Source organism: Lepisosteus oculatus, chromosome 2 (assembly GCF_040954835.1).
Source record: "Lepisosteus oculatus isolate fLepOcu1 chromosome 2, fLepOcu1.hap2, whole genome shotgun sequence".
In the NCBI taxonomy this organism is placed as follows: domain Eukaryota; kingdom Metazoa; phylum Chordata; class Actinopteri; order Semionotiformes; family Lepisosteidae; genus Lepisosteus; species Lepisosteus oculatus.
Window position 1 is genome coordinate 9,042,013 of NC_090697.1, and position 19,916 is coordinate 9,061,928.

The 19,916-nt window shown below is 37.6% G+C and overlaps 2 protein-coding genes across 14 annotated transcripts in view; one reads left to right on the forward strand and one right to left on the reverse strand.

Moving 5' to 3' along the window:
* LOC102686657 (interphotoreceptor matrix proteoglycan 1) overlaps window positions 1-4,965 on the forward strand; it is a 44,049-nt gene extending 39,084 nt beyond the window's left edge. For 5 of the 7 annotated variants that reach the window (XM_069196595.1, XM_069196612.1, XM_069196614.1 and 2 more), the window contains 6 exons: window positions 84-303; window positions 1,211-1,421; window positions 1,669-1,854; window positions 1,970-2,153; window positions 3,201-3,284; window positions 3,939-4,965. In XM_069196595.1, the coding sequence (XP_069052696.1) occupies window positions 84-303; window positions 1,211-1,421; window positions 1,669-1,854; window positions 1,970-2,153; window positions 3,201-3,284; window positions 3,939-4,034 (981 nt within the window). In that variant the 3' untranslated portion in view covers window positions 4,035-4,965. The other 2 variants (XM_069196620.1, XM_069196622.1) reach the window with 2 other exon arrangements.
* Window positions 4,966-11,931: 6,966 nt separating this feature from the next.
* Window positions 11,932-19,916, reverse strand: part of myo6a (myosin VIa) — an 87,265-nt gene continuing 79,280 nt past the window's right edge. For 5 of the 7 annotated variants that reach the window (XM_015354643.2, XM_015354639.2, XM_015354636.2 and 2 more), the window contains 4 exons: window positions 18,744-18,875; window positions 17,195-17,221; window positions 15,411-15,629; window positions 11,932-14,274 (listed from right to left, as the gene is read on the reverse strand). In XM_015354643.2, coding sequence (XP_015210129.1) covers window positions 14,075-14,274; window positions 15,411-15,629; window positions 17,195-17,221; window positions 18,744-18,875 — 578 coding nt within the window. In that variant the 3' untranslated portion in view covers window positions 11,932-14,074. The remainder of the gene's footprint in view (window positions 14,275-15,410; window positions 15,630-17,194; window positions 17,222-18,743; window positions 18,876-19,916) is intronic. The other 2 variants (XM_015354651.2, XM_015354631.2) reach the window with 1 other exon arrangement.

The following is a 19,916-nucleotide window of genomic DNA, read 5'->3' on the forward strand; positions in this document are numbered from 1 at the left end:
TCTCAAAGTTCAATATTTGTGTTGACAGGAGGTGGATATGATAAACGTACACCTGTATTTCAGTGTGTCTTCTTTTTTTCCAGCTACTTCCCTATCTACAGTCTAACCTGACAGGATTTAAACAGTTAGAGATTCTCAACTTCAGGAATGGAAGTGTCATAGTCAATAGCAAGATGAAATTTGCCAAGTCAGTGCCATATAATGTCACACAGGCTGTTCACTGTGTCCTGGAGGATTTCTGCAATGCGGCTACCAAACGTCTTGACATTGAGATAGACAGTCGATCTCTGGACGTGGAACCAGGTAAGGATGGCTTTTTCCAACTTTTTCTACCAAAATCCAGGTGAAGGATTTGGAGTTTTAGCAGAGTTTGATTTGTGAAGTGAATTATGTTTGGAATCTATGCCTGAAAGTCTGAAAACTTTCGTTTTGTCCAGCCAGACATGAAATTAATGGTTTACACAAGACAAGAGAAATTGTTATTTACATTTTGATTTCGGTTTAAAACTTTGATGGTGAAATTGCTTCAAAAGACCAGTGACAGCAGTTACTAATCTCAAATGACCCTAGTGACAGAAGCTCCTCCTCTTGTATATTACACTTGTTGCATGATTCCATTTTTAATTAGGAAGGTACTGTATTTTACTGCAGTTAAACATACAGTAGTATGCTCTATTACATTTACAATTAAAAAATCCATTTTTTTTTCTTAAATGAATGTAAAGTTTTGGAAGAGTATATTGTTTCTCAAAAGAGTAAAATTAGATTGATTCAATGATGCATCTCTGTCACAGATCCGAAGCGATGTGGCAATGATATCTTTGCTCATTGGAGTGATGTGGACATCACTATGAAGGAGAGTACCCTGAAAGTACTGGATACCTGAATGCTGTTAAAAGGGACAACAATAGAAGAAAACAGTCATACTGAGTGGATTTATAATCAAAAATCCAGAAATGACGCCTATTTTTAATGTTATATTCTTGACTGGAAAGAAATGTTGGTTCAATGTCTAAGACGAGATAGGATTAAACATTTTATACAATCTTGACGTGGACAGAAGACTTTTTAAAGAAATCAAATGCCCTTCAATATCCTTTTTTGGGGGGTTATCGAAGGTTAAAAAAATGAGAAGGATCAATTGAAAGACAGCCTGAGGAGCCTAGCTGCATTTCATTAATACTAATGATTCTTTGTTTCCATATTTCAGCTGATCAGGCAGATCCTTGCAAGTTTTTGGCCTGCAATGAGTTTGCAAGGTGTATAGTAAACAGATGGACCAAAGAAGCTGAGTGTGTATGTGCCCCCGGATACCTCAGTGTGGATGGCCTGCCCTGTCAGAGTGTCTGTAGCCTACAGCCAGACTTCTGTCTCAATGGAGGGCAGTGTGAAATTATTCCAGGGCACGGAGCTGCTTGCAGGTACCTGCGACTAAATAGGCTTCCAAGGTTCCCCACTGAACTTACCTGCTGCTGTTTTAAAAGTTTTTTTCGATGTTAAACTGTTTTTCTTCACATGAACAATGCGCCCGTCCTATTTTGTGAAATGCTTACCATAAACATTGTTCTTTTAATTTGTGTTTTGTGTGCCGCGCTATGAAAAAGGAACGCGTCACAGTGAACTGTGTCCGCAACCTGTCGATCTAATCCTTCTTTTTAACCTTTTTAGATGCCCTGTGGGCAAACACTGGCAGTATCATGGAGAACGCTGCACTGAGCTGGTGTCACAGCCAGTAGACGCTTTCGTTTTCATAGCTTCACTTGTGGGTTGCCTGACCTTTGTTTTTGCCGTAATAGGTGTCTTGATTTTGATTAACAGAAAATGTATACGGACCAGAAAGACAGTGACTTTGGTGTAAGCAGGTCTTCTGTTTTTTTTTTGTGAACTTCATTTGCTTTGAATTTTTTTACAACTATTTTTGATGATCATGGAAATTCAAAAGAAACTCCCCATCTCTTCTATATTATAGACACACTCACAGCCCTTACACATTTGAGAGCACTGTGAGAGTAAATCCGGTTTTTGAAAATGAGGATGCTCCCTTGACACGTGTTCCCAGCTTGCATTGCCCTTCAAGTATCGCGGCTGGTCCTTCCGAGCTTGCTGAGCAAGAAACGTTAGAAACAATTGAAAACATACACCTCAGTATAGAGGTAAACAGCACAGAGCAAATGTTTTTTTTACTCTCAACTACCTTCCCTTTAGCAATCACCAGAGCAATACTAACACCGTTTATTCTGTGTTTTTGAATTCATTTACTTCTCCTGTTGTTTTTCACCTCTTTTCTTTTACGTACCCTGAGCTGAAACAGCTTTTCTGTTCCGTTTTACTGAATACCAGACACTAATACTTAAAGCCCATGAACATTATCTTCTTTTCTCTCTTGTATTAGTATACACAGTATCCAGGAAAGTACTGATAAAACATTAAACATAAAAGGAGCTTTTTATGCAACATTATAAGGTTAAGACTTACCGACATAATATTATTGAAACAGCTCAGTCTTTTTTAAATGAACACTGTCTAGTGTACTGCTTGAACTGATATTTTCAGATAACAGAAATATACTTGCAAAGATCTTTAAAGTTTACATTTGTCACCCACAAAAGGCCAAAATACAAAAAAGCCCACAGCTACTGCATTTAATGTAGTCTAACAGGCAAACAGGTACACATTCTTCATAACAAGGCACATTTAGTTTGAAAGCTACAGAATGAAACATACAGGTATTATAGAAACAGTACAGTTTTTTAAAATCAAGATTAGTTAAGGTTTGTTCTGTTGCACATATTCTAAACTCGCAACTATCAGTATACTGTATATTTTATGATATTGAAACCAGACCAATGTGGTGCTTAAGCTGCAATAAAATTGATTAAAAAACGTATGGAGCCATTTCACTTTTTAAACTTCCATTGATAAGGGCACCATATAATTATGTTTAAAACACGTTTTTCCAGAGGGTACTGCACCACAGAACACAAGCATGGGCTTTCATTTTAACAAGGAACTCATATAGATATCCTGACTAATGTATCTTCTTTACAGCAAACCTCTTGTCGTGCTTCACCCAATGTGATTTATCCCTTGGATTAATGTACAGTATAGTGATTTTTTTAAATTACTTGAAAGATACGTTTTGCAAATGTGTTCATGAAAGTACTGATGATTTTGCATTTTTTGTTTGTTTTTTTTTCTAGATACCCAGGTACCTATATACAACCAGACCAGACAAGTTAGTTTCAGAAATGGTGGATTTCCATCATTGCATGCCACAGAGTGAGGTAAGGATGTCACTGACTGCTGCTCTTCACTGTCATTATCAAACTCTTTGCCTTCCCCATTCGCACATTAACAGATTCAAGTTCAGAAGATTCCAAACTACAATAAGATCATGAGTCTTTCTCATGTCTAAAAATAAGTTACATTTGAGTAGGTACTGTAGCTCCATCAGCATCATAGGATGCAAAGAAACAATTAAAAGTTAATTCGATTCTAAAAGGTACAGAAAAGAAACACTATATTTCAGATGTGGAGCCTTATTCAGGCCTGGTCTCCCTCACACATGAAGAAGGCTTGTACGACTGAAATGTAGTGTTTCTTCACCTGTTCCTGAATATATTTTATACCTGATAGAATTGATTTATCAGTTGGTATTGTACCATGTTCCTTAAAGTCAAGTTTTATTTATCAGCCATGGATCACACAGTACCACATTCATGAATCAGTAACATTTAATCTTCGCGTTCTTTTGACTTGGAAAGACAGTTGCCCCATTCTTCAATCCTGGAGCGTTATTTTTCTTTTTCTTTCTCACTTTCCCGTTTAAATTCTACACCACAGATCATTATACAAAAACAGGTAAACCTCCAACTCCTGTTTTTACAGTATAAATAATGATTCACAGCGGTTGTTTTCATACCTTGTCTCCATTTCAGACGTGGCAATTATCCAGGTCAAGTGAATACGGGACCTCCTGTTGCCCACTGGGGAGAGCATCAGATGGCGAATGCTACGAAGTAACTGTGTTGTGAAGTGGAATCTCAACTGAACATTGTAGCAGCAATCAAGACAACAACCTATTTCGTTTTTTCTTGATCTCAGATCTGTTCTATTTTTGTACGTTCAGTTCTCCGATTTATTTTATTTTTTGCTTTTGCACATGCATATTTTGGTGACACATTGCAGATGCTTTTTACCTCGATTACAGTGTATTTCAAATATGGAGCTGGACAACTAAGTGATCATAAGACATGCTTCCAATATGTGTGATGTCTTTGTTGTAATTCACAGGCATGTAAAATCTGGGTTAATATGTACTGAAGGGTGAATACATGAATACTTATGAATGTTGCTGTTAAGGGTTGTTAGTTTGTTGAAAAGAATAGGAACACTTTTAAATAGATATGTACCCTTGTCAAAGGTTTAATACAATTTTCCTCACAATGAGGTAATTTACTAAAATCTACTTTACTTTTTATACACACCATTGTATCATTAGTAGAAATTCTACATTACAACCAGAAGACTGTCATATTTTAATTGTATTACTTCTTTCTGCAGTGTCCCGTATATAAAATATTTGAATGTAATGTTATAGCCAGTGTTTAATGCTTTATTTTGACTTTATCCTGTATTGTATGGTTAACCCTTAAATGTATTAGCAATGTGTGTCTTGATTCTTTTTTGTAGTTATTTACATATTATTTTATGATTAGTATTCCTGTGGAAAAGAATCTTTGAGCTGTAGTTGAGGAGAAATGAAGTGTACTACAGCATATACAGTACGCACAGCACAGCTTCGGAAATGATGTAAATAAGAGAATACTGACAATAGTCTCTTGTAATCATGGAGCTACAAGTAAGGCTATTTAAACAACACTATCAAATTTCAAAATCTTGTGAAACATTATGCAGATCATGATATTGATTTTATATTGAAATTAAAATTTTCCTACAAAACAATTTTCTTTGTCATGTTTCTATAAATTAATTTATTTTTTTCTTCTTTTAAATGCCTGTGTCTAGGACAGGGGCAGCCTTCTCCAGTCCTTGAGAGCAGGTGTCCTACGGGTGGGTACGTCATACCTGACCTCTTTTACTAATGTTCTTTTTATTAAAATTCAGCACTACGAAGCATATGAATTTTTATCTACATTTCGAAAAACGAAAGCCAAATTCGAAACTACGAAGAAGTTATAAGAAGAAAAATTGAGACACTTCTGCCAAATGCAGCGAATGAAGAGGAAGGCACGTCATAAACCTTGTTTCATATCGAGTGTTTGTAGCATATTGCGCTAACCAGTCTGAGAGTGGCAGAAGAGGCTTGTGTGACAGAGTTCACTGCGTCCGGCTTTGTGCGTTGTTCGCTATTGTATTGTATGCGCTCTTACTTTTCTTTAAAAAATATTGGTGGTTTAGACTTTATCCCTAAAGGAGTTACTAAAATGAAAAATGTGATTGTATGTGTAATTACACTACAAGCAAATTAAGTGCACTGTACTGCACTTACTGTATGTATAATTAATGATGTCTAGCTAGGTACTGTAAGTAGTATTTTTTACTACTAAAAAACACAATGCACAGTATGAATGTGATTTATAACTGTTTCTTTTGTCTTTAGTAGTGCTGAATTGCCCCTTGTGGTGTGGAGCAGCTGTAATTAAATCCTGGTTTGGCAGAACATTCACTTTTCATGTTTGGACCATGACTTGAGCTTCAGAGAATGATAACTCTCGGTCACCGACCATACTGCAGAGGGGATGTAGCAGTCTGGAGGGGGAGAACTTGAATTTAGCACTGAGCATGTTACAGAAGGCGAGGTCATTTCCAAGAAATACCGAATATTGAGCTCTCCCCAGCTGGGAGGGCTGGCCTTTTGGAGTAGGGGAATTCTCCACTGTGTAGGAGCTTGCACTTCTCACATGTTTGGCTCTTAAGGGTTGCAGCTGCTCATCCCACATACCTTGACCAAAGACCGATGCTTTGTTATAACAAATGGTAAGAACAGCCTCCCAAAACTGTTCTTCCATCATTACAGAGCTCATTTGAAGCAACTGAAACAAGCACGTCCTGCCGCCATTCGAAAGCCTGTACACGAAAAATGAGCCTGCTCAGTAGCTCATCTTATTCATTTTTTTCGGACATTTGATTTTCAGGTCCTCATCATTAAAATTATATCCAACCATTGTGTCCAGTACAGAGTCGCAGGGGAGCAGGAGCCTGTCCTGGCAAGCAGGGATATACTGTGGCCAGGATGGATTACCAGTCCAATGCCTGTTTGTAATTTGTAACATTTAAGACAATAACAACGTAAGAATAGGTGCAAATGAGAGGAGGCCATTTAGCGTATCTGGCTGTTTTGGTTGATATTAACTTAACCAATTGTCTTGTCTAGGCATTTCCTAAATAATTCCAGGGAATATATAAAATGACTGTATAGGTTGTCACAGATCCCCACAACCCTTTGAAATGATTTTAGTTCTAAATGCACTTCCTTGGTTTCAACCTTGCTCTCCTGTTCTGGTTCCTATAGTCCTTCATTAACTGCCTCATCCCAATTATTTTTACTTCTTCTGTTGCCACCCTGTCTCCTGTTCAATAACTAGTTCTCAGTCCATTCTCATATATATGCTGTCATTTTGAATTCCTACAGGTTTCTTTCTGCGATGTGATCTTTTGGTAATTTAAAATATACTGTAGGACTTTCAATTGCCTGCGTAGGTTCAGAAGAAATACAAGGCAGAGGAATGTTGCTCTGCCATTGCACAATTCCGTGCTGCCTCCAGTATGTACAGTAGATCTTCTTAATGTTCACAGAGGCCAAGGGAAAAAGCTCCCTTCAAAACTAATCTCTACAGTAACAGCTACTAAGTCCTTGGAACCCAGAGCCAAATCCTTTCACTTCCTGATCCCAGTGGGACAGCCAAAGCCTTGGCGACACACGCGGGGGGGGGAAGGCCATTCATGGAGAAGTACAGTAAGTATCACATTCTGAAAGTGGGTCTGGAACCCGGTAACCCCTCTCAGAAAAATTCTCCAGCACTGGGCAGGCAACACCCTCACTGCATCCACTCACAAGGACTTCACTTAGCTCCACTGCACGGCCTCTACAGAGACTGTCCACATGTTTAACCCCAGCATGGTGCACCATCTGACTGTCATAGGCCTGTAGGGCCATGTGACATTTCAGTTCCTGGAAATGAAGAATTCAGTAGCGAATATTTGTGTGTAGGTTGAAATTTTCATTTGCTGCAGTTGTTGACTGTTGTTGACTGTTGTTATTGTTGTTGTTGTTGTTAAAGCAATACACTGTACACAGCAAGAAAGTTTACAGGTTTTCATTTAAGATACAGTTTAACTTTCACCTGTCACCTGTTATGTTACTATTAGCAGCAGAAAGTTTTTGAAACTGGCCTGTAGATCTAGTAAATTACAACGGTTTTAGAAAATGTTACCTCTGCACAAATTTTTTTTTACAAAATAGACAAATAATGGGAAACTTGTGGGGCAAAAGAGTCTGGGAAAGGATTGTCAAAGCAGTTGACTTGCTACTACAGACTGTCAAAGGCCATGATCACTTGTAAATAGACACACTGGGAACTAATCACTTATTGAATTAGATTATTGGAGGTGGTTAATTACACATTCAAACATGCCATTTAATAGAGGAATATTTGAGTAAATATTCCACTAATAAAAGGGCCTTCACTGTGTTAGTGAAGTTAGGATTATGTCAGTAGTTTTAGGAGACTGCTACAGAGTCTGTTTTGTAATAAACTATATAATCTCTGAAATGAAGCCTCCTGCACTGCACTGTCCAGTTTTATAATTATGAGTTTTCATGTGTTCAGATCCCTGGAGCCGCTCTGTTTGACTGGTCTTTCACATCTTACGTTTATATACTGTATGTGCCAAATGGCACATCAAATTTTGCCCATCCTTTCAACATCAAATGATTTATACATACAGTATTTATGCATGAGCTTGCTGCATGATTGAACACTGGAATTGAGGTGATCACAGGCACAGCCGCTTTCTATAATCAACAAAAATGTTGAACTTTATAAAATAACTTTATAGTCTTTTTTATCCCTAATTGAAAAAGGAAGTCCTGGATGAAATTATAGTTAATGACGTTAAACCAGTTTACCCTAATGCATACTGGCTTTCAGGTGTTGTCAGGATTAATAAGAGTCAATGAGATTTCCTCCCTGGGCCACATTCTCACAGATCATTCCTCTTAATTGCAGTACAGAAGGAAGTATTGGTCCATATACAGAAACAACCGGGGTGGCATAGTGGTTAGCTTTGCTACCTCGCAGCATGGAGTTCATACTGTACGTTCTCCTTGTGTTCATGTGGATTTCCTCTGGGCACTCTGGTTTCCTCCCACAGTCAACAGACACACTGGTAGATTAATTAGCCTCTGGGAAAGTTGGTCCTGGTGTGATTCCTTGACTCTCTTTCCCATGACCCTGTGTTGGACAAAGCGGTAGAAATTGGATGAATGGGTAGAAGCAGCATTCCAGATAAGCTTTGTTGGAATCTGTGTAATTTACTTTCTCTAATTAAAGATGTATGTAGGCAGAGAAGAATGCACATTGTATATACTGTAAATATCTGTGATAAATACTGTATAAATTAATCTAAATAATAGCAGCAACTATAGCTTTACATTTTCCCTAGAATATAATTTGACATGTACTATAGTACAATGTGCTCATCTTTCCAATGAAAAGACTAGAATGACAAGAATGCCTCTTATTTGCCCTACTCGCCACAGAGATTTGAAGCAAATAAATACACAACCAGAACAATATGTACGAAATCTATAATGCAACATACAGTACCATCACTCACACTTGTAGTCATTTGTATGTTTTTAATTTGATAAGCATGGACCAAATTAAATTCAAAACAAAAAAGAAAAACGTATTCTTCTTCAACCACCTTGTTATCAGACACCATGGCTCTCCAGCCACAGCCACAGAATTCTGTCTCTCTTAAAGACTTACCTGTTTTCACCAGATGCTTTTCAAAACCCGTGTTGACAGATTTGTCTTTCACCCGAAAGGCAAAGTTGCGAGTTGATGTAGACAAGTGAAAAAAATCTTCAAGATCGGGAATCCTTTTGCTTATACTGTAAATACTCAGAAATACTATGGTTTCTCATGTATACAAACCTGTTTACAGATACAAGAGGTGTTACTGTACATATTTTATTTTGTTAAATTAACGGAATGGTGATCCCAAATTAATGCGTATGTGACCCACGATTCCCCACCAAGGCAAATGCAAAATGGATGGATGGGTGAACTTCACTGCTATAATGAATTTGATCAAAAACTAAACCTCAAAATCAAACCTGTATTCAATGGTTTACTACATCAAGAACATCAGCTTTTAGAATATAAAATATGTTTTTTAGAATATACAACGTATTATTTTATTATTTCTTTTATGACAAAAATCTACAAAACACACAATTGCAATACCTGAAATATGAAAGAACCGTTATTGATTGAAGAACTGGCTATTTATTTAAATAGACTATGAATGTTTTGTAGCATCCTTCACTAATTTTAATTTGACATTTTCTCTTTTGTGTGCTACTTTAAGAACACCACAGCTGTTTCTAGATAGAATAATATTTTCTGGACACTTCCTGGAAGAAATTTGGCCAGGACACTGGGGTGTCCATATTCTTACTCTTTTCAAGAAACACCTTAGGATTTTTAACGACAATGGAGAGTTAGGACCTCAGTTTTATGTCTCATCCAAAGGACAGCACCTTTTATACAGTATAGTGTCCCCATCCCAATACTGTGCGCATGAGCATCCACACAGACCGCAGGGTGAGCGCCCCCTACTGGCCCCACTAACACCTCTTCCAGCACAGCCTTAGTTTTTCCCAGGAGGTCTTCCATCCAGGTACTGACCAGGCTCACACCTCTTGAGCTCCAGTTGTGAGCTGCAGGGTGTTGCAAGAATGTCCTTTTCTTGAAGTTTAAAATACTTGACAGCTGATCAAGTAATGTATAAAGAAAAATCAAAATAAAAAAAAGTTTATAAAATATATTTGACATAATAGCAGTGGTCAATAGCAGTGACACTTGCTGATAAGCAGTTAACTGAATTAACAGGATAACATTTAGCACTACCATGCTGTAATTGAACTAAATGTGTCCTTCTGTAGTGCTCATCCACTCAAAAGGTGAAACACCCTATAGAGGAAATGAAGGACCTTTATTTTTTGTGACCAACGCAGCTGTGTTGATAACTACCTGAAGAAGACACGCTAACAATGTCAGCTACAGAGTGTAATATTCTGTTCTTTCCACATGATTAAAAAGTGTGACACTCTGAGTCTGCAAGTCATTATGTACTGTGATGCTTTGAGGTTCCAAGTCATTATATAGGATTCGGTTGTCTAAAAACTTAATCATGGCAGTATCTGAAGCTGTTTATAGTAGTGTGCAAATTTATTAGAATGCCCCAGGATGCCATTTATTGAGGTTTGCACAAACAAGTATCCAATGCTGCACTAAATTTAAAAAAATGTGTTTAAGGGTCGTATATCTTTTAAATAACATTCTATGCTCTCTGTCTCTTATCACATGAAACAGTCTGATGGATTAAAATACTGAAATACTTAAGCAGATTCATGTTTCCAATCTATTTTTCTAAAGATGACCAACATGACCATCTTAAAAATGTCCCAAAATCTTTTTTTGCCAAGCCATTCTTTTCCTCTGTAAATTTGATAGTAATTATAAGTGTAGCATTTCAAATCTGCTCAGAAGAATGCCAGAAAAGTTGCACACGAGGGGAGGCTATGATCTGAAGTTCTGCTCCAGACAAAGGACATTGTCATATATGAAAGTTGTCTGCAATATTCACTTACTGTGGTATGAATTTATTGGTTCAAGTCAAAATGACAGAAGGATCAGGGATTTTTAACCGGTATATGTTCCGGCATACAATGTGAGCCCTGAGCACACAAAAGCAGGGGCACTTTAGTTACCAGAAGATATATGCATTTAATAATAGTAAAGTAATATTCAGAACTCCTAGAATAAATTCAATTGTATCACCATACCCTCAAAATGCACTAAGGTGTAGTTTTTGTATCATACTGGTACATTTGCTGTAAGTCAAAACATTTAACTGCAGTACGTATTTGTAAATTACTTACTGTACATTTGCCAGGCTTGCTGAGGTTTTCGGGGTACTCCCCCCAATTCTTTGGAGAGCTTTCAGAGCTGGAGTTCAAAGCTCTTATGCAACCCTGTGCTCTGACATACCAGAAGGTTACAGGAGGTATAACCACCTTTAAGCTGCCAAAAGTATCACTTTAACAAATTACACAACACTTGCAAGGAAGTACAAAGCATTTATCTTCCAAGGTTTTGGTGTTCCTGAGGAGTAAGTAGGAGTTGCAATGGAACATGGGATATATGAATATTAATTAGATCTGACCACTTTGCAGAACCACCTGAAGAGACTCCTGTTCCTGCTTTGTGTACACAAAGTCAAAATAAGCTGTCATGGATAGCTGCTGTACCCTTCTAATGGCCCATTAGCAGACAGCAGCTCTACTTTGCTAGTAAAATGAGTTTATATATTCATCTGGCAAGAAATAGTCAGATCTAATGAACTTATCCCCACAAAACTTAAAAACTTTCCTTTTAAGCACTGAGAGATTAAAAAAAATACATGATTTATGGTTTATTTTCATTAAAGAAATCTACTTTGTGTGAAAATGACCATTTTAGTACCATTTTAGTACCCTAAAACACTCCAACAAAGTTTATTTTCACAAAGTTATCTTGATTTGTGCTACCATTAAATGTACCCTATTCAATCCCTACGTTTAAATGAAAGCAGGAGTAATTATCACTATTCTTTAAACAACAATGAAGAAAGCAATAGGTTTAAACATGGAATGCATTTATTTTTTGTATTGCATAGGTACATCAGTTAGAAATCAGCATTAAAAAAGGTGAAAATGCAGAATTTTGAAAAGGAATGATTGCAGTACATGAACTGATACAGAACACATCAATGCCATTAATTTACTATACATTAAAGAATGTCATGAAGACTGACAGTAGTAATCACTCTCATATTGTAAATCATACAGTAAATAAATAATTAAATCTGAAGTGAGAGATGTCTGTAGCACAAAACAAAAAAAAAGATGAACCAAATGGTTTTATACAACCAAACAGTTCTTGTGCTAAGCAAGGAAACTCAACTGCTAACAACAAACAGTGAAACCAAAGCAAGCTTGCATGTGGACATATCTTCCTGTCTGGTGTATGAGATTGTCTGATACAAATGTTTGCAAACCTATTATTTACTATGCCCATTTATCTTTTCCTCTTTCAAATGTTAACTGTAGGTAAAATATTGCTCCTTGATTTTTTTTAAATAAATGTTATACAGTAGTTAATAAGCAGGTCAAATTGGGATTTCGTGGTTTATGATTAAATGATTAAATAGATTGAATCGTATAATAGCTTAGTAAAATAGTTCTAGAAACAGATATTGAAATATTACATTCGCTCAGCATATGTAAAATACACTATCTATATAATAACCCCTAAACACATGAGTTGAAGAAAAAAATACTTAGGTGGCTCACTATGTGCATATGAGCTCAGTGATGTCATTTATCTACCAAGCACCACACTTGCAAATGACTTGGTAAATAAAATTTTACTCATGTTCAATAAATCCCATGAGCCTAAAAATCAATGTGTTCAAATGTATTTGAAAAATCACAATTTTGAGCATCTGTATCCATTTTAATTTATTTTATAACATTTCATAATTTTTAAACATTTATGTTTAAAAATTACATACAGTATATGTTTAAAAAACGAGTGTTGAAAAAGTTCAATTTTGAAGGTAGAGAGCAATGCATATTTTCCAGTATATAAAGCTAATGGTACCAACTAGATCCTACAAGACATTAGAAAAAGACTTATAGCAGCCTAATGGAATTGAAGATAATCACTACAATAACCAGAAGAGTTTTGGGCACCATTTTAATTTTCTACATTTCATTTCCATACAATAATTAAATCAGCTCTGAAAAAATTGTAAATTTAAGGGAAATAGACTAAAGTATGTAATTTCAATAAAATGGGTGACAATTAGAATAAATTGACATTTGTTTTCCAAAAAAGTTAGTCTAACTTATTTTTTCCCCCAAAAGATGTGCAATTTCCAACAATGGAGTGAAAATTAGACTGCTCTGTCTTGCCATGCAAATAACGGAACACTCATTTCTTGCGTACCAACTTAATGATTCCCAACCAGATACTGTGTACCTCATGTAACGAGAAATGCTTTTTCAAATGCAAGCTCTCTCTAGGCCAATTCCTAGTTCATTTAAGGCCATGTCACTGAATCCTTGCTTTCTGCATGTTTTAGGCAGCAATAAGAAAAACAATATTCACCATATTCTCAGCACATTGTAAGTTCAGTCGGTAACCAGTCACAAAAAACACGACGACCCTAAATCTTCCTGCATAGCTATGAAGAGGTACAATATGAGGTATTAATTTTAAAAGTCCTTGCAGTGATAAATGTTTAAATCCGACATTTGTATTAACAAATTGAAAGCAGCTAACAGTTCTGACAACACAAATCAACCTTGATATCTATAATTTAATGCCAAAAACATTATGGGAGGAACAGCTGTCAAACCTTTCCTATTTCTAACAATCTGCGAAGAAGTCATCGTTAAGGCCTCAGTTAAAGATGTCAGGAGATCAAAGCGCAGCTCAGCTTTGTATAAAATGGAGTACATAGCTTGGTCTAGCTAGCTGGGTTTCTTTTCTGCATACGTTCACCACAATAAGGGGAAAAAATCAAAAACAAGGAAGAAATAAAGGTAAACAGCAAAAAAAAAAAAAGAACAAAAATCTTTGCTAAAAATCAGGATGCCCCCCAGTCAGGTAACCAATGCTTAAAGGCCCTCTTTAATAAGGAGTGCAATCTTCCCTTTGATTCCCCTCAAGTGTATTCTATTCCGCCTCCTGCTATCCGTGGATCTGGGTTTTTACTTGAGGAGGTTCTGTAGCATAGCTGTAGCGTATGTTGGTCTCGCCTGCTTGCTCTCTATTGCACTCCTGAGGTACTGGATACCTCCACATCTCTCCCAGATCTCTTCAAACTGCCTTGGCAAAATCTCTGCGCCCCGTTTCCTGGTGAGTCCGGTCTCTTCCAGACTCAGCTCGCACATCTCCATGTCATCCTTCCCTAGAGAGAACAGAAAGACCATACCACTACTCAAGTGCGCGACCACATTCAGAACGAAGAACTTCACGTTAACAAGTTGTTCGAAGTTCTGTTACAGAAATTCTCCGCTGTGTCACAACAGAACACATTACGCCTGGTAACACACTTTCAATAGAGAAATCTATATTAAAATAAATTCATCCTCTGTTCTCTGTTGCAATCCTCCCAGGTTTACAGGTTTTCACAGATCATGATCAGCATTTTTTCACATCACTTCTTCAATCTTCAAAAGTTGCCATCCATCCCCTGTGCCCTTGTGCTTAATGTGCTCTCATTTTGGAAAGTAAGGCATAGATCATCTAGTGTGCTTAACCGACGCTGAACGTCAAGCCCCAACAGGACTCTTTCTGCAAGGTAATATGATATAAATGTATGATATGATTTATATATTGATATAAATATGTTCAGTGCCCGCTGAAAATCTTAACATGAATCTTTCAAGACACTGCCTTGTGAGGACAAGGCATTTAAGTTTTGTGCACTCAGAGACCAACCTTTTCTAAATGTTGGGAGGGAAGGGAAAGAGCGGATGGCTATGGCACAGGTGGTCTGGCACCGTTTCTTTTTTCTTGAAAGCCACTAAATGATGGTCTGGGGCAGACAAGCTTTACCTTTAAAGCAATCAACTGTACTTACTGTATGTCAGATTTCTCCCCCATTAATAGGAGGTATTTTATCATTATTACCCATTTATGTCAATTCCCTGTTTTTCTTTTGAGAAGTTTCACTATAGTGGTTCCACTACAACAGCTTGAGAGCTGTACTGAGACACGGGAAAGCCAGCTGCTCACACTCTCCTTGAGATGGGCCTCGGCCGTCTTGAACACAGGCACTCGGGGTGTAATCTGAAGTATGTAAACCAGTTAATGGCATAAAGAAAGGAAACCCTCAGAAATCCCTTACCGTGGGCTATGTCTGCCAATGATGAGCACCCCACCCACCTCTTATAACCTTTTCAGAGCGTTTCTTACAGCACCTAATGTGTGGTGGAGGAACAACACATACAGTAGCTTCCTGGTGTGCTATACTGTAAACAGGGAAGAGGCAGTGGACAGCCCTCACAGGGAAAAGGAAACCAGGCTGTTCTGAAAGCCCACCTGCCACAAGCAGTATTGGCTGCTTGTCTGGATGCAGCTCCATCTGGCGGGCGATCCACGGCCCGTCGAAGTGGGCGTACCACCAGCCTTTCTTCTTGTTCTGGGGGTCTTTGTACTGGTCAGCCGGGCGGATGAAAGGGATGCGGAAGTAGCGCTGCTGCCGGTTCATGGCGATCTCCTGGTGCCGAGCCGGCAGCGGAGGAGCCGGGTTTTGCTGGGCTGAAGCGAACGAAACGAGATGTCTGGGGTCAGTGTCTCCGTCGCATGCGTTTTACCGACCCCGCAGGGGAAGCCGCCCCACAAAGCCACACCGTTTCCTTCTTTTTAAAACTGAAATGGGGAAAGGCGAAGAATGGAAGCTTTGTGCACTTCGAAACATTGAAATTTAAAACAACTTAAAATTGAGAGTCAACATATCTGTTTCCCCAAATAACGTGCTGACTCTACATCTGTATTAGCTGAAGTAAAGGCATTTAACTTGATGCAAATAGGTGCTTTATTATTATTATTATTATTATTAAATACATTGAGCCAGAAGATTACAACATTAGTTGGATGAAAGCTTCCAAACTCAGGAGGAAATTTCCTGATCCAAGGAACACCAAGGAAAGCTTGGGAAAGTCTTTTGGGGAAAAAAAAAGCATCCTTCCACCCTGATCACAGCCGGCCGTAAGTGGAGACCGCTCAGGTCCTTGAGCACGCATGCAAAAGTCCCCTTCACACACCAGCAAAAAAACAAACCAGTCAGCAATGGGAGGGAAGCTGAGGACCCTTAAGTAAAGCACAGGCAATAAAGACAGCGAAGCTCTGATTTACCATCGACCACATTGTATTTGCCAGCAAAGCACACATGAGTAACTTTGAATTACACAAAAGGGCATTTACATAAACAGTTCTTATTAGTTAAAAAAAATATTCTTCACTGCTTAAATTTATAACAGACGTACAACTTTTGGTTAAAACAACTGTGTGCTTTAAAAACAAAAAAAAAATCTTGTTTTTAAGGAAATTAGATAAAGTTAAAATCACTTTCTATTTTGGATTTAAAAAATATAAATGGCTATATTTTGCTTACAGTCATTTATTGTCTTTACTTCATACATGTTACTCTTTTTATGTGTTAGGACAGCACATACTGTACATACGTAAAAGCTAAAACTAAATCATCCCAAGCTAAAACATTTGACAGGATTGTCTGATTTGAAAATGGTGGCTTTTCTTAAATGCTACATTACAAAAGTCACATAAATGTAATCAAATTTGAATAAATAAATGGACTATGAAGGACTAGATTTAGTTATGGTCAGTGTTATCACCACGCTTTTGGTGCAAATCGGTCTAGAATCCTATTAGTATTAATATATAGTTTTGAACAGGCCTTGTTAAAAAAAAAAGAACATGAACTCTTTTTCCTTTTTGACTCAACATTTTCAAGAACATAAAGGGCTAATTTTCACATCCTGTGCGTGTTCAATTAAAAAGGACAACACCTACGGAAAAGTACAGTTTAAATCCTACAGGACAGGAGGCCCCAAACAGAAACCAATAAAAGCTCTTACCAGTCTACAAATCTACAGTAATTTGCTGCAGTAAGGCTAATCTATTATAACTGAATCAAAATGACCAGTTCCTAAACCCCATTTAATAGCTGGTTAAATTATTTCAAATAGGAAATATGACAACTGCAGCAAAGCACTTTAATCCACTTTCTCCCGGGGTTAGAAAAAAAAGGTTTTAGGACCGCCACAAGTGTTAGCATTGTTACATTATCGATTCTCACTTACATGTGTTTTTCATTAATGGTGGATGATCTGCAAATAAACATTCCGCATTACAATTTCAATTGTTCATACAACTTCTGTACATTGTCCTGGTGCAATCAACATGCAATAAAACACAGCATTATTTATTACATTTATGAAAACTGTCAGTGGGAAAGAGACATTCAATGTCCCTTGTTTTCTTTTATCAAAATCCTACAGTAAAGCAAGCGTCAACATTTCTGCTTAATATCGAGCAACGGTATTTAACAAACTATGGTGCTTGTCTTAAAACTCCTATGAGACAGCAGGAGACAGACCATGAAAATCATTCCGATATTATTTCACATTGCCAGCAAATTGTTGAAACTTTAAAGCTCTCACATTAAAGGGAAAAAAAAAATCAAAGAAAACTTTAGCCTAGTCAATAGCTATCCAGTGGACACCATATCAGAAATTTCACTGTGGGAAATTTAATTTTAAATTAGTTTCAGAAGCAGAGTTTTTGTGCCCACCTGGGGCATGGAACATGTTGGTTCCCACGTACAGTATGCGATTAAAACAGCTCAGATATGCTCAGATTAATATTTTTATTCCACAAAATCTGATAGAGATACACGGAATCTTCTCTTTTACCGATACACCGAATAGGTAAATCCGTACTACAGAAAGAAAGTGAATAAACTAGCCGCTTGGAGTTTTGTTTTGTAAAACTTGTAGATAATTAAAACACTGATTTGTCATTATGGAGTGCAAGTCTTTATTTGTATGCTTCAATTTAATCTCTGATTGCCAATTTTCAATTTTTAATTCTAAATGATTGTAAGGAATTTTTCAGTTTTGTGTCTTGATTAAAGAAAAGTCCTTTTCCCCAACCAGCAGTAGTAAATTTGGCAAAAAGGAGGGGCTATGTACTGTAATATCAAACAGAATACATCTTCCTCATTGCACTCCCGACTCTGTGCCTGCGTGAGCTAGCACTTCTTTACTGCTTTGTGGGAACTGATAGCTCGGGGCAGTTTCTTTTCTTTGTAGCAGGTGATACTTGTTAACATTATAGCCCATAAGAGCTGGCTCAAAAAAGACAGACATATCTGTATTCAGAAACTTTCATTTCCAGGCATATCTACTGTATCGACTTCTAAAAGAACAAAAGATCTACAGATTGAAGAGGCCCTCCGTTCAGCTTCAGGAATGTCACTGGACCTCACAGAAGTAAAACTGAAATGCGAGGTATAGCAGGAACGGTAAACAGGACAATCGTTTAATAGGTGAGCCTGCGGTGTCAGAGAAACACTAGGGTTGGGAGCAGAGCTTTTCATAAGCTCATAAATGACTCTGTGCCACACGACTTCTGATCCTTTCTCACTGCTTTTTTCCAAAACCTTCAAGCGCACCTTGCAATTGCAAAATCAATTAATTTTTTTTAACAGAAAGGGTTGCAGACCTAACATGCTCCTCTGTTGCTTGACCTATGTCTTTCCATCTGTTTACCTAGGACATACTAAATATACTGTGATGCCTTGAAATAAACAAACGTGCACTACCTCTCAAGAGCTCTCAAGTGCCTTACCATAGTCGGTGACAGATTTAGGAGCCCTCTGTTCAGTTTCAGTGTTTCGTTTCTTGTTCTTGGACTTCCAAGCATGATATACCTTCAGTCTGCGGTGAAACTCCTCTCTGCATGCTGCTAACAGCTCAATATCTGCAAAGGAGAAAGACAAAAGGCTTAAAGAGTGATAAATTAAGACACAGGACATAAAAACTCTGGGGATACACATTAGTGAGAATGATTTTTACTGAGAGAAAAACACCACACAATGTCAGGAACACTTTTTGTAGAAGGTCTGATATCAAGCCATGTAAAGTTAAACAACTTTGTTTCAAGTAGGATAAAAACACCTTTCATTTTATTTAAAAAACAAAACAAATCTTCAGTTTTATGACACAGCTCAAAAGGTACATGAACAGATAATTTTCTCCATTTAAGACTTATATTGATGATACCATTAAATGTTTCTTATTCTTCATATTATTCACTGGAAATACAGTATCAAAATGCTAAGAAAAGCAAGCTAATAAAAATGATCTTCCATCTTATTAGGATTTTCTAGAGACGTTTTGAATATTCACAGCAGGACCACTCACCCATTGGCCCTTTCAGTTCATTCCATCGTAATCTGATTTTTAACTGAACCAAATTTTACATATGGGAGTAGAATAAATCTATAAAAAAAACAGTCCTACGTCATTTACTGTAAACGTTTCACTCTACTCCCCATTAGAGGTTAATGTCTTTAGGCATAATGAACATTGCGTCCTTAACATTTGAACCTTATAACCTTATTTTAGTTTTTTTTCTAATATAATTCATTTAATAGGGTGTTGTGCCACTACGTGAGGCCAGTACAGCCTGTATTGGCTGTGGCATAGAGTCTACAGGAGAGAGGCAGCACCCCTCTCCCATGTCCAGGAGTGAGATGATGAGAAGGTCAATCAGCTCACGTCTGGGAGACAGGCGTTGGAAACATCGCCGTCATTCCAGCATATCGCATAAATGATCCATTAGGTTCAGGGCTGGAGACCAAGAAGGTCAGGGCATTTGGAAAACATCAGTGTGAGGCTCATCAAACCACTGGCTGACCACATGTGCTCTGTGGATGGGGGGGGGGAGTGTCATCCTGGGGTAAAGATGATCTCTCAGCACCATGTAGTGCTTAGCATGGACTGTGCCTCCTATGGGTTT